The following is a 12,130-nucleotide window of genomic DNA, read 5'->3' on the forward strand; positions in this document are numbered from 1 at the left end:
AGCCTGGTGGTCAGCATGGTCTTTTTCAAACTTTGTCACTCGTCCCTTTGTGACTTTCTGGTCTTTGTGGAGTTTATCGACCAGTACATCAATTTCGCTGTTTTACCTTTGTCCATCTCCATTCTGAACCTGGTGCTTCTTCCAAGCTAGCATCCTCCGAGGCCAAAGAAGGGCTGTCAGAGAGAGGCATTTTTCAATGCTTCATCTGAGGCTTTGACATATTGGGCATCTTTTGCTTTGGCGATACAGTTTATGTTTTAACTTCCAACTATTAACGAACAGGTAAACCGTGTCAAAATACCTTCATTTTTTGAAAGTTCGAGGACGCTACGCAGACACGTCTTGTTAGAGCTTCGCCATTTCGTCGGAAGTCCCATGAAGACACAGTCTTGAAAATCGGTGTCATCGCGTGTCATGGTGAAATTGCGCACCTGCTAAAATTGGTTTCCTATTGAACATACTTCTTTCTGAAAGATTTATTATAGTTTGATTTCATTTTAGGGTTTCTGAGGAGTACACAAATGTCTTTTGACTTATTGAAACTAAGTTCAGGGGTAGATTTTTGGATTTCTTTCTCTGCAAGTTGAACGAGTTGATTACTCAAATTGATGACGCCAACTATACAGACTTTTTGGGATATAAAAAAATATTTTATCTAACAAAACAACACTACATGTTATGTGTTTTTAATGTGGGGCGCCATCCTCAAACAATCGCATGGCATGTTTTCACTGTAATAGCTACTGTATATTGAACAGTGCAGTTAGATTAACAAGAATTTAAGCTTATGTACCTAAATGTTTAACCGCTATAATAACTATTAGAATTTATTTGAGCCAGTGGTACACTGATCCCCAATTGTTTTTTACATCTGCTAACCATGTGTATGTGACCAATAACATTTTATTTGATTTGGCATTAACTGTTCAGAGGAGACGTAAATCAGGCCATAATGGTCAAATTTCTGCAACAACAAAAAAAACTACTAAAGGACACCAATAATAAGAAGATTACTTCTTAATCTGTCTTTGGTCTGATGAGTCCAAATTTGAGATTGTTGGTTCCAACCGCCATGTCTTAGTGAGATGCAGAGTAGGTGAACGGATGATCTCTGCATGTGTGGTTCCCACCGTGAAGCATGGAGGAGGTGGTGTGATGGTGTGGGGGTGTTTTGTTGGTGACACTGTCTGTGATTTATTTAGAATTCATGGCACACTTAACCAGCATGGCTACCACAGCATTCTGCAGCGATACGCCATCCCACCTGGTTTGCGCTTAGTAGGACTATCATTTGTTTTTCAACAGGACAATGAACTAATTCACCTCCAGGCTGTGTAAGGGCTATTTGACCAAGAAGGAGAGTGATGGAGTGCTGCATCAGATGACTTTGCCTTCACAATCACCTGACTTCAACCCAATTGAGATGGTTTGGGATGAGTTGGACCTCAGAGTGAAGGAAAAGCAGCCAACAAGTGCTCAGCATATGTGGGAACTGCTTCAAGACTGTTGGAAAAGCATTCCTCATGAAGCTGGTTGGGAGAATGCCAAGTGTTCAAAGCTGTCATCAAGGCAAAGCGTGGCTACTTTGAAGAATCTCAAGTATAAAATATATTTTGATTTGTTTAACTGTTTTGGTTACCACATGATCCCATATGTGTTATTTCATAGTGTTGATGTCTTCACTATTAATCTACAATGAAGAAAATAGTAAAACAAATAAAGACGAACCCTTGACTGAAAAGGTGTCCAAACTTTTGACTGGTACTGTACTAATAATTAAATGGAGCACCTTCAGGTAAAACACTGCACATCATTAATGATTTCCTCCCAGATAGTTAACCAATGAGACATCGTACCTCAAGCCATGTGACCACGGTTGGGCCATCCCATGAGGCAAAAGGCAGACCCTGACGACAGGCCTGTTCTAGCAGGTCTTGTTTCTTCCTGCTGCGGCGATCTTTCTCCACGGTGCCAGTTCCCATCTTGGCAAGGCCCAGGGGGTCGGCTGATCCCAGGTCATCAGAGGGCGTGGAGGCTGAGGGCAAAGGTCACTGCTTAAACCACAGGTGTCAACTCATTCCACGGAGGGCAGAGTGTCTGGGCTTTCACTCCTCCCTTGTACTTGATTGATGAATTAAGGTCACTAATTAGTAACGAACTCCCCACACCTGGTTGTCTAGGGCTTAGTTGAAAGGAAAAAACCTACAGACACTAGGCCCTCCATTGAATGAATGAGTTTGACACTGGCTTAAACCACAGCTGTCTAGGACAGGGTTCACCATCCCTGTTCCTGGAGAGCTACCCTCCTGTAGGTTTTCGCTCCAACCCCAGTTGTAACTCACCTGATTCAGCTTATCAACCAGCTAATTATTAGAATCAGGTGTGCTATATTATGGTGGAGTGAAAACCTACAGGACTGTAGCTCTCCAGGAACAGGGTTGGAGCCCATGTCTAGGAATACTCCACATGATTACTGGAAAATCGGTTTTGCCATCGGTTTTTCTTCTCAAAACTGAAAGTAGCTGACCTTGTTGTATATGTCTTTAGGGTAAATTATATTACTGTTATATTGTGAATAATAGTGTATTCTGTATAAGTGTGCAGGCAACCTTACATTGTTTCCAACCCTCATAACACACACATGGTTAACACTCTATATTGACTTACTCAGAGAGGCAGACTGACTCCCAGGTCCTCCAATCCTCCCTTTCTCCTTCTTTCCAAACAGGCGTCCAATGGAGGACTTGATGCTCTTCTTCTTGCTGGCTTTGTGGAGAGAGTCCTGACTACTGGTGGTTGCACCATCAACAGACAGACGGACAAATTAATCTCAGAACATCACTGGTGACACATCACTGATCTAGTTGGTAATCTGTTCTATATGTATTCTACTGGCTAGCTATTTTATATATATTTTCTTTTCTTTATTTCAACGGGAAGTGAATTATGTTACCCAGCTTCCTAACAAACACCACACTAAAGTAATTTCTGTACCTGCAGAATTCGCGGTGATCATCCAGCCCCGCACCTGGGTGTGTGTGAGTCATTCTGTCTAATCGCAGAGCGCGAGGAACTGGAGGGGTAGAGTCAATCAGGGCTAGCGCCCGGCAGTCATCGCTCTCTTTGCTGTTCTGTATTGACAGAGAATCAGTTCAATTGAGTCACTGTAGACAACTCTAATACATTTTAATTGCTGTAGGAATGTGTTCATTCAAGTAACTGTGTTTAAATCATTTGGAACCCAGTCAGTTCAACCCATTTAAATCACATTAGAAAACTATTTTTATTTGTTGTACTGTAAACAATTCAGCTCATTTAAGTCACAGCACACTTGAGACTTGCAGCAACAATAATACCAGATTGGCATAATTGTTTTTCTCGTGCAGCCACATGAGAATATATTTAGAAGACCAAACACACAAACAAACACAGTGTAGAAAGAAAGTAGAGGCGGGTAAAACTATTGAAATGATGTTACAACTAGGCTATAACCAGTTCTGATTGTAAACTGACATTTGTCATTTCAACTAGCCTTACCCGTTGGGGAGCAACAACCAAGAAGCGCACATTGAAATGCTAGATGTGTCCAAACACAGACAGCCACCAGCAGTACGGTACTGTACCTGTCTGTCTGACTCTCGGGCAGGGGAATGTGACAGTCGGGGGGTGGAATGTCCAGAGCTAGGGGGAGACGGGGAGGCCAAGGTGGAGGAAGTGAGGGAGGGGGTCATGTAGCCCCTCCCCACAGTCTCCCTGCCCCCGCCCAGTGAGGAGGGGGGTAGAGGGTTGGAGTCCATGGCCACGCTGCTCACCCGGATCTCGATCTCCTCCGCCCTCAGCTCAGTGCTCTCCTTCTCCTCCTGGATCAGCCTGAGAGGAGAGTGGAGGAGAAAGGGGAGGAAAGGAAGAGTGATGAGACAGAAAGGGGCAAGTGGAGGGCATTGGAGAAGTGAGGAAATGAGAAAAGAGGAGAAGAAAGAGAAGGGAGAAAAATAGGAAAATTACTTCTGAGGATAGCTCAAAGAGATGTTTGCGATATCACTATTTTATAATATGCATGTGCAATAAACCTCTGGCTTGAGTAAAGCAAGGGAGTGTGAGTTTTTCCAACTGTATCGGTGTTATTATTCACTCCTGGATTAGACAAAGCAGAGTGGAAAAGCAAAGAGAGGTCGATATTTAGAAATTGTTTTGACCTCTGGATCACCCATTGAATGGGACAGAGGATATAGTAAGAGTGTAGTTTATTGACGTATTTCTGAGGCAATTTTAGGTCCGTTAGGAATTCAGTCAAATCCTGTTTGTTTTGTACCAGAAGACTTACTTGATCTCCTTGTTGATGGCCTCCAGTTGCTCCTGCAGCATGATGGCGAGGGTCTGCACGTCCGTCTGTCCACTGGGCGAGAGCAGCTCCGAGCCAAACAGGGTCTCCCTGTCCTCCTCGTCGTCTGAGCAGCCCCCCTCAGTTCCCCCCTCAAACCTGGGACCCAGCATGGTGCCACTGTCCCTCTCTCCATACTGCAGAGAGATCGAGGAGGAGAGAAAAAGAAAGAAAGAAAGAAAGAAAGGGAAAAGAAGAGATGACTTGGAATGCTGTTAGCTACACTGTAAAACATTTATTGTAAAATGTACAGTAAGACAGGGTTTCCCAAACAAAGCTTGATGATGAGTTGGTTATTTGAAAACCACTGTGAAACGTTTCACTTAAATTGGCACAGGACTCCCACTAACGGGTGCAACAAAAATATAGCCACTTCAAGGAATGCCGTAAAATATGTTAATGAGCCAGCGATTATTTCCCTCCCACAATGCACCATAATTTACATTACGCTACATCAAATATACAGCAAAACAGTACTTTATTGTTGAATTGTATTGAAAAACTATTCATAAATTGCTGATAGTGAATATGTAATTATATATTACAGCATGCCAACTGATATTTGGTGTTTTATATCGCTTGCACTTTAGGCCTCAACAAAGGCTTCTAAACTGACAAGTGACTACAGGGCAAAACAGATCAAAAGGACATGGCTAGCCAATCAACCATTAGCGGTTTGAGACTAGACGCCACACTGATCTGTCCCCTATATTACTTAAATTATTAGGGACCCACTTCCACATATCAGCTAAATTCAAAAAACATTCTCACTAACAGGTACAACAAATATAGCCTCTTACAAGACACCCTTAAAAATATGTTAATGAGTCAGAAACAACAATACTATGCACCCACTAGTGTACAAAAGGTTTTTGGAGCTCCAAAAATACATTATGGTACTGTATTCTGAATTATTGTAAATTACTGGCAGAAAATAGTAAGTTACTGAAAATATTTGTAGAAATTCTTCTAATACAGTCTATTACTGTGTTCTGTGGGGGTACAGCGTTCCCATAATTAATTCTGTAAAATACATTTATGGTATTTTACTTGCATTCAACAGTGTTTTACTGTTGAAATTAGAGAAATGTCTTACAGTGTACTTTTATCCTTGCATGTCAAATCAAGACTCAAACGAAATGGCCCCAATGTGTAGGAGTGACAGGTCACTCAGTCAATCATAAATCATTAAAACACCAAATTGGGCGCCACCCAGAAAGCTAGACTGGTCCAAGACTGTACATTGTGGGAGTTGAAACCCTGAAATGTTGGTATTTATTCAATTGCATTGGACCACATACAGTGCCTTCGGAAAGTATTCAGACCCCTTGACTTTTCCCACATTTTATTACGTTAAAACCTTTTTCTGAAATGTATTAAATAGTTTTTTTCCCCTCATCAATCTACACACAATAGCCAATAGTGACAAAGCAAAAACCAATACATATATATTTTTTTTGCTAATGAATTTAAAAAAAAATGAAATATATAATTTACACTTTTGCTGTCACTACCATGCTTCACTGTAGGGATGGTGGCAGGTCTCTTCCAGACGTCACGTTCTTTGGCATTCAGGCCAAAGAGTTCAATCTTGTTTTCATCAGACCGGAGAATCTTGTTTCTCATGGGCTGAGAGTCCTTTAGGTGCCTTTTGGCAAACTCCAAGCGGGCTGTCATGTGCCTTTTACTGAAAAGTGGCTTCTGTCTGGCCACTCTACCATAAAGGCCTGATTGGTGGAGTGCTGCAGAGATGGTTGTCCTTCTGGAAGGTTCTCCCATCTCCACAGAGGGCGGCCAGCTCCAGAAAGACTTGGTGGTTCCAAATGTCTTCCATTCAAGAATGATGGAGGCCACACTGTGTTCTTGTGTACCTTCAATGCTGCAGAAATGTTTTGGTACCCCTCCCCAGATCTGTGCCTCAACACAATCTAGTTTCAGAGCTCTACGGACAGTTGCTTCGACCTTATGGCTTGGCTTTTGCTCTGACATGCACTGTCAACTGTGGGACCTTATATAGACAGATGTGTGCCTTTCCAAATCATGTCAAATCAATTGACCTTACCACAGGTGGACTCCAATCAAGTTGTAGAAACATCTCAAGGATGATCAACGGAAACAGGAGGCACCGGAGCTCAATTTCGAGTCTCATAGCAAAGGGTCTGAATACTAATATAAATAAGGTGTTTCAGTTTTTTTATTTAGCAAAAATGTAAAAAAAACTGTTTTCACTTTGTTATTATGGGGTTTTGTGTGTAGATTGCTGAGAATTGTTATTTATTTAATCCATTTTAGAATAAGGCTGTAACGTAACAAAATGTGGAAAAAGTCAAGGTCTGAATACTTTACGAAGGCACTGTAAATGCTCAGCCTTTCTTTTCTAGGAGTTGGCTATAGCCAATACGTTATGGGACCAGGCTACTAGGGAGCTACATCACTGTAGATAGTCCATGAGATCCTCACCTTGTTGCTTTCATCCCTAGGGGAAGCCCATCGGCCACGGTGTGCCCTCCGGACCACCACACCACAGGAGGAGCTGCCATAGCCGGCTGGGAGGGAGCCACCACCCTGGGGGTACCGGAGCTCTGAGGCACTCCCTGAAAGAGATCTTCAAAATAGATTGGAAGGAAGTGAGCTCACATTGCTCACCCTACAACATTGGTCACAAACAGTCGATCACAATAGAATGGTCGATCTCCAAGGCATTCCTAGTTAATGGAGAAACATTTCTATAATAAAGCCTTGCATTCTTACTTTTTTCTGTCTTGCGTTGTAGGTGCATTTGTTTCAGCTACCCTGAACACCGGGTAGGTGAAGTATTCCCATTTTGAAACATTTCATGTGTCTGAAGGTACAAACTCTGCCTACTCAGCATGCTCGGAGAGCAAATCAAGTGCACCTATAGACTTTCTTGTTGATAATGTGATTCTAAAACATCTAAAACCATGACTAGAAAGAGACTGCCAACAAATACAGCAGTGCTGTTTTTTATGAGTGAGTTCATGTTTAAGTTTCATTCAGCACAGTCAATACTTTTTATTCAAGACTTTATAAGCCATGAAAGGCGCTGCTCCACTTGCGCTGCAACCAGTACTGCATCTTCAATTAATGAGTAGCAAAGTGTATCGATGGGCTTGCGTAGTTATTATTAGCGGCTGTGTTTTTTAATATCGTGGAATATTTCAATATTTTTTATGGATAAAAATGCTAAAAATGTTTTTGTTTTTTCTCTCATGTCAAACTACCAGGACGTCTGAAAAAACATCTACAGTACAGTACCAGCCAAAAGTTTGGACACACCCACTCATTCAAGGGTTTTTCTTATTTTTACTATTTTTTACATTGTAGAATAATAGTGAAGACATCAAAACTATGAAATAACACATATGGAATCATGTAGTAACCAAAAAAGTGTTAAACAAATCAAAATATGTATTATATTTGTGACCCGATTCAGGAAACTAGGTGTATGTCTCAAGTCACGACTTCACAGGAGAGCCGGTTGATGGTGAAAATAGTTTTAGGCAGAAATGCCTTCTCGAACACGTGAACTTTCCTGTGCCTAAAAAAAACGTGTCTGCCATCTGTAAATACGAATACAATTGTGAAATTACGAGCCTTGTTGGTTAAGCCACATAAAAAGATAGCAATTTTTCCACTGGCCATGATTGGCTGAGATAATGAGTGGGCTGGACATGCTGAGAGAGGACTTCGGATTGGCCATATATTCAAGGTTTATGTCTATTTTAGCTCATCAGTCTGTGTTGGTAATCCGGTCGAACACGGCATTTAAAACATATATATTGTGTAGTGGAGCTGCATAAGTGTTGTTCTCCACTTTCTGGAGGATCAAGTTTTGAAATCAGTGGAATTTGAGTCTGATAGCTAAAGAGATGGCGATAACACCTGTCTCCGGATTAAATCTTCAAACGAAGGGCAACCGTGGCATGGCATTCCTGACAGGTAGACACGTCCGTCATGCATAATGATGTATACAGGTAAGATAGTCTAGCGTTAGCTAGCTCCATTTTCATATATTATACGTTTCTAATTTTGACAGAAAGTGGTTTTATTTCAAGCTAAAGTGTACTGTTAGCTAGCTAGCTAATGTTAGCTGGCTGGCTCCCTAGCTGATATTATTATTTGTTTCCCAGAGCCGCTTGCTTTTCTAGTTAGAGCCTAGAGTTCGCTAGCTAACATTGAACCTGGTTGGTTAGCTCCCAGCACTGTGGCATTGTTGTAACTTTGTTTATTGTTGTTTAACTAGCTAATGATAGCTAGCTGGCTCGTTAGCTAACGTTACGTGACATGTGTGATCTTAAATGTTGTTTACCTTGCTAGCTATATGTCTTAAACTGAAGTGTACTGTTAGCTACCTAGCTACCATTAGCTGGCTGGCTCCTTAGTGGAGGTTATAATTTGTTTCTCAGAGCTGTTTGCTCTTCTAGTTAGAGCCTAACGTTAGACATTGTTGGGACTTTGTTCATTGTCGTTAAACTAGCTAACGTAAGCTGGCTGGCTCGTTAGCTAACGATACATGACGTGTGTCAACACCCGTTGAATATCGCGGGTGTCAGTAAACGTCTGCAAAAAAGAGTAATGAAAATGTTGCCAGCAGAGCTGGTTAGGCTGTTTTCATGTTATCCATAGGCAAACAAATCATCGGCCAGAACGTCAAGTGTGCGCTCCGAGAGCGAAAGGAGATGGGTGGGGCTAAAGCTTAAGAGGGTGTGAACGATGCTGAATGGGTGTAGATAAAGAAGAGCTCTTCACTAGATACCAAAACATTTAAATGCAATTTTCTCAAAAGTGAGTTTACAAGTTGATCAACTTTCAAAGAAGAGTTACTTTCCCATTGTTCCTCAAATGCAGTGTATGATATGCCATTTTGTAGCTCTGAGTTTCTACTTTTATCCAATGTAAAAAAACAACATTTCCCGTTTTGCTACATAAGACCGAATCCAAGTTGTAGAAACATCTCAAGGATGATCAATGGAAACAGGATGCACCTGAGCTCAATTTTGAGTCTCATAGCAAAGAGTCCCGAATACTTATGTAAATAAGGTGTTTCTGTTTTTAAAAAATTACACATTTGCAAACATTTCTAAAAAACTGTTTTTTGCTTTGTCATTATGGGTTATTGTGTGTGTGTGTGTGTATTGATGAGGACAATAATTAATTTAATCCATTTTAGAATAAGGCCGTAACATTACAAATACTTTCCGAATGGCTTGTATGTAAACCACGCCCCTCAGCAAACCTTTGTCCTGCGATGTTGGTTACAAGGTTTAACTTATTTAAATTTGGTAAGAGAATAAGATTTTACCATTGATGTATTCAAATTAGTATTTTTGTGATGTCACAAAAAGCCCTTAATGATCTTGCCTCCATCCAGCCTCCTGAATCCAAGTGTTTGACATGGGGGAGGGGACCAGTAACTTTATGATACAATTTTATCAATGTAGAAGCAACAGTCATTTTTCATACTTTGGTAGTCCTACTTTGATCTGGTTTCATCCAATTTCATTATTTTTGTTGGTTTTGAGGTTATTAGGGCAAAACATACTGATAATATCTCTGCTCTAAACTATTTGCTTTGGTCGTCTTAGCAAAATGATAAACACATTTAGAAAGTCTATCATTTAGGAGTGGTAACGTGTTCATAACATGATCCTCTGACAAGGGGTGGATTACTTTTCCCTCGAGAGAACAAATGTGTTTATTTTATGCTTTTATCAAATGTAGTTATAAATACCCTTGCAGCTCAATTGTGGCTAACCTGGAATAAGAAGAGCCAGGCCTCCCCCTCAGTTGATCCACCTCCAGCTGAATCCTCTCCAGCTCGGCTATGAGCTGGTCCTGGGAGAGAGAGATGGGAGCACAGTACAGGATAACATTATATTCCAGTAAAGAAAAGTGCCTACTTGTTTACATGCATCTATTTCCATACTAAAATAACAAAACAAAGAACACATATAAGAATAACTAAAGAACAGACAGAACTGACAAAACTACAAGATCACAGAAGTCTTTGTCTGTTGGCAAAACCAACATATTGTTATCAGTGCAGAGCAGTGTGACTGGTCTCCAGTTCTCGCAGCGAAACAGACAAACCCTTGCGATGTTAGATTCAATTGCATATTGAGACTGGAGAGGGTAAACTGTCCACACTAGTATCCCAAAAAGGGTTTGCAAAAGTCAGTGTATAGCCCTAAAAACAACCGATGAGTAAGACCAAAGAGTCCAAAGTTCTAAATCAGTATAAAGTACTGCTGATGTCCTCATTCCATGTATCGACAGATGTAAAGTACAACAACAATGTACATATTGAAATCTGATCAACTGGATACAATAAGGGGAAGATATGTACCTTGTTCGCTAAAAGATCATCTTGGACTTTCTTCATGTTTGCTAACTCCTCTGACAGTGCATTCTAGAAGAGTAGAGGAGTGATTATGCCACGTTTACTCATGTTTGCCATTCATTGTGTTGATAAAAAAAATACTTAGGATTATTGATGGCAATATTAGCTCAATTTAGCATTTGGTTAACAATGCTTTATAGTACCTTCTCCTCTAGGGCTGCCATTCTCTCTTTGAGGTGAAGCTGCAGTCGCTCGTTGGACTCAGACAGTAGCTTGTTCACCGTATCCGAGAGGCGTTTGTTGTGTTCGTCATTCATTTTCTCTCTCTGCCTTGCCTGAAACAGATGAAATGACGTAGTGAGCGTCAAGGTAGAGAAGAGAAAAAGCTGAAGAAACCGTGAGCTTTTGGGTAAGAGGTCATACAGTTCATAAAATTGATTGGCCAAAATGAAGGGTAAGGAACACTTGTAACACATGACCACTTTAGCAGGTAAAGTATAGCAGGTATAATGCTTTTTGTAACTTGGTATAAGCATGTATGAGACTTCATAATAGACCACTGTAAACCCCAAGGCATTTTTTTTATCAAATAATTATAGTAAGTTGAACTCAAAGTTAAGTTATGATAACAAATGAACTTTTTTTCACAGCTTGTTCTACTGCAGGTGAATTTTCTAAAATGATTTTTAATACCTGTGTTTTGCATGTACATTGAGTGATTGATTAATCTTATGCTACACAGAACATAAATAACATACATTTAGTTAGACTGTTTGCCCCCTTGACTGAAATGTATGTTCCAGTTTAAAAGGCTTATGCAATCTCCTCTCACTGTTCCTAACCCTGGCAGTCATTATGAATGCAGGTTGCTGCTGAATTAAAATGTCAACTGATATCTTAACTTTGGCTGAATTCCAATAGGAATTGCACATCACTTTGCAGGCCATCATAATGTGACCTGCAGGTAGTGTTGTAGTGATGGGAAACTAACGCTTTCGGAAGGCTTCGGGGCTTTCACCAAATTGTGCCAAAAAACGGTTCATTAGTCAGAGCTTCATTATCTGTTCACAATGCACATAAGTGACATCTGCTGGTTAGCAATAAAAAGCAGTGTGTTGTAGTGAAACGCCAAATGGATCTCCCTCCTGTCCCTCTCCCATTACCCCACACACCCATAGCCATGGTCGAACTGACTGCACCTCAAGAGCTACCTGATTGGGCGACATCATCAGATGACGAATCAACCCAACCAACTGCTGAGAATGAATGGCACCAGGAAGAACCAGCCTCTGTTGCCAGCGATGCTTCTGATTGGGAACAATTGCTAGAGTCATTGCTGTTAGAGTGAGAGCACCGCCATAAGCGGATGCCCATATATGTACTGACAA

General features: G+C 40.9%; 1 protein-coding gene across 2 annotated transcripts in view; it reads right to left on the bottom strand.

The window, feature by feature from the left end:
* LOC110498794 (liprin-alpha-3) overlaps positions 1-12,130 on the bottom strand; it is a 63,860-nt gene that overhangs the window by 24,433 nt on the left and 27,297 nt on the right. For both annotated transcript variants that reach the window (XM_090211993.1, XM_090211992.1), the window contains 9 exons: positions 10,946-11,077; positions 10,749-10,811; positions 10,158-10,237; positions 6,842-6,986; positions 4,325-4,518; positions 3,624-3,870; positions 2,995-3,131; positions 2,668-2,789; positions 1,857-2,035 (listed from right to left, as the gene is read on the bottom strand). In XM_090211993.1, the coding sequence (XP_090068119.1) occupies positions 1,857-2,035; positions 2,668-2,789; positions 2,995-3,131; positions 3,624-3,870; positions 4,325-4,518; positions 6,842-6,986; positions 10,158-10,237; positions 10,749-10,811; positions 10,946-11,077 (1,299 nt within the window). The remainder of the gene's footprint in view (positions 1-1,856; positions 2,036-2,667; positions 2,790-2,994; positions 3,132-3,623; positions 3,871-4,324; positions 4,519-6,841; positions 6,987-10,157; positions 10,238-10,748; positions 10,812-10,945; positions 11,078-12,130) is intronic.

This window comes from Oncorhynchus mykiss, chromosome 20 (assembly GCF_057628025.1).
Source record: "Oncorhynchus mykiss isolate SJ-2025 chromosome 20, ASM5762802v1, whole genome shotgun sequence".
NCBI lineage: Eukaryota > Metazoa > Chordata > Actinopteri > Salmoniformes > Salmonidae > Oncorhynchus > Oncorhynchus mykiss.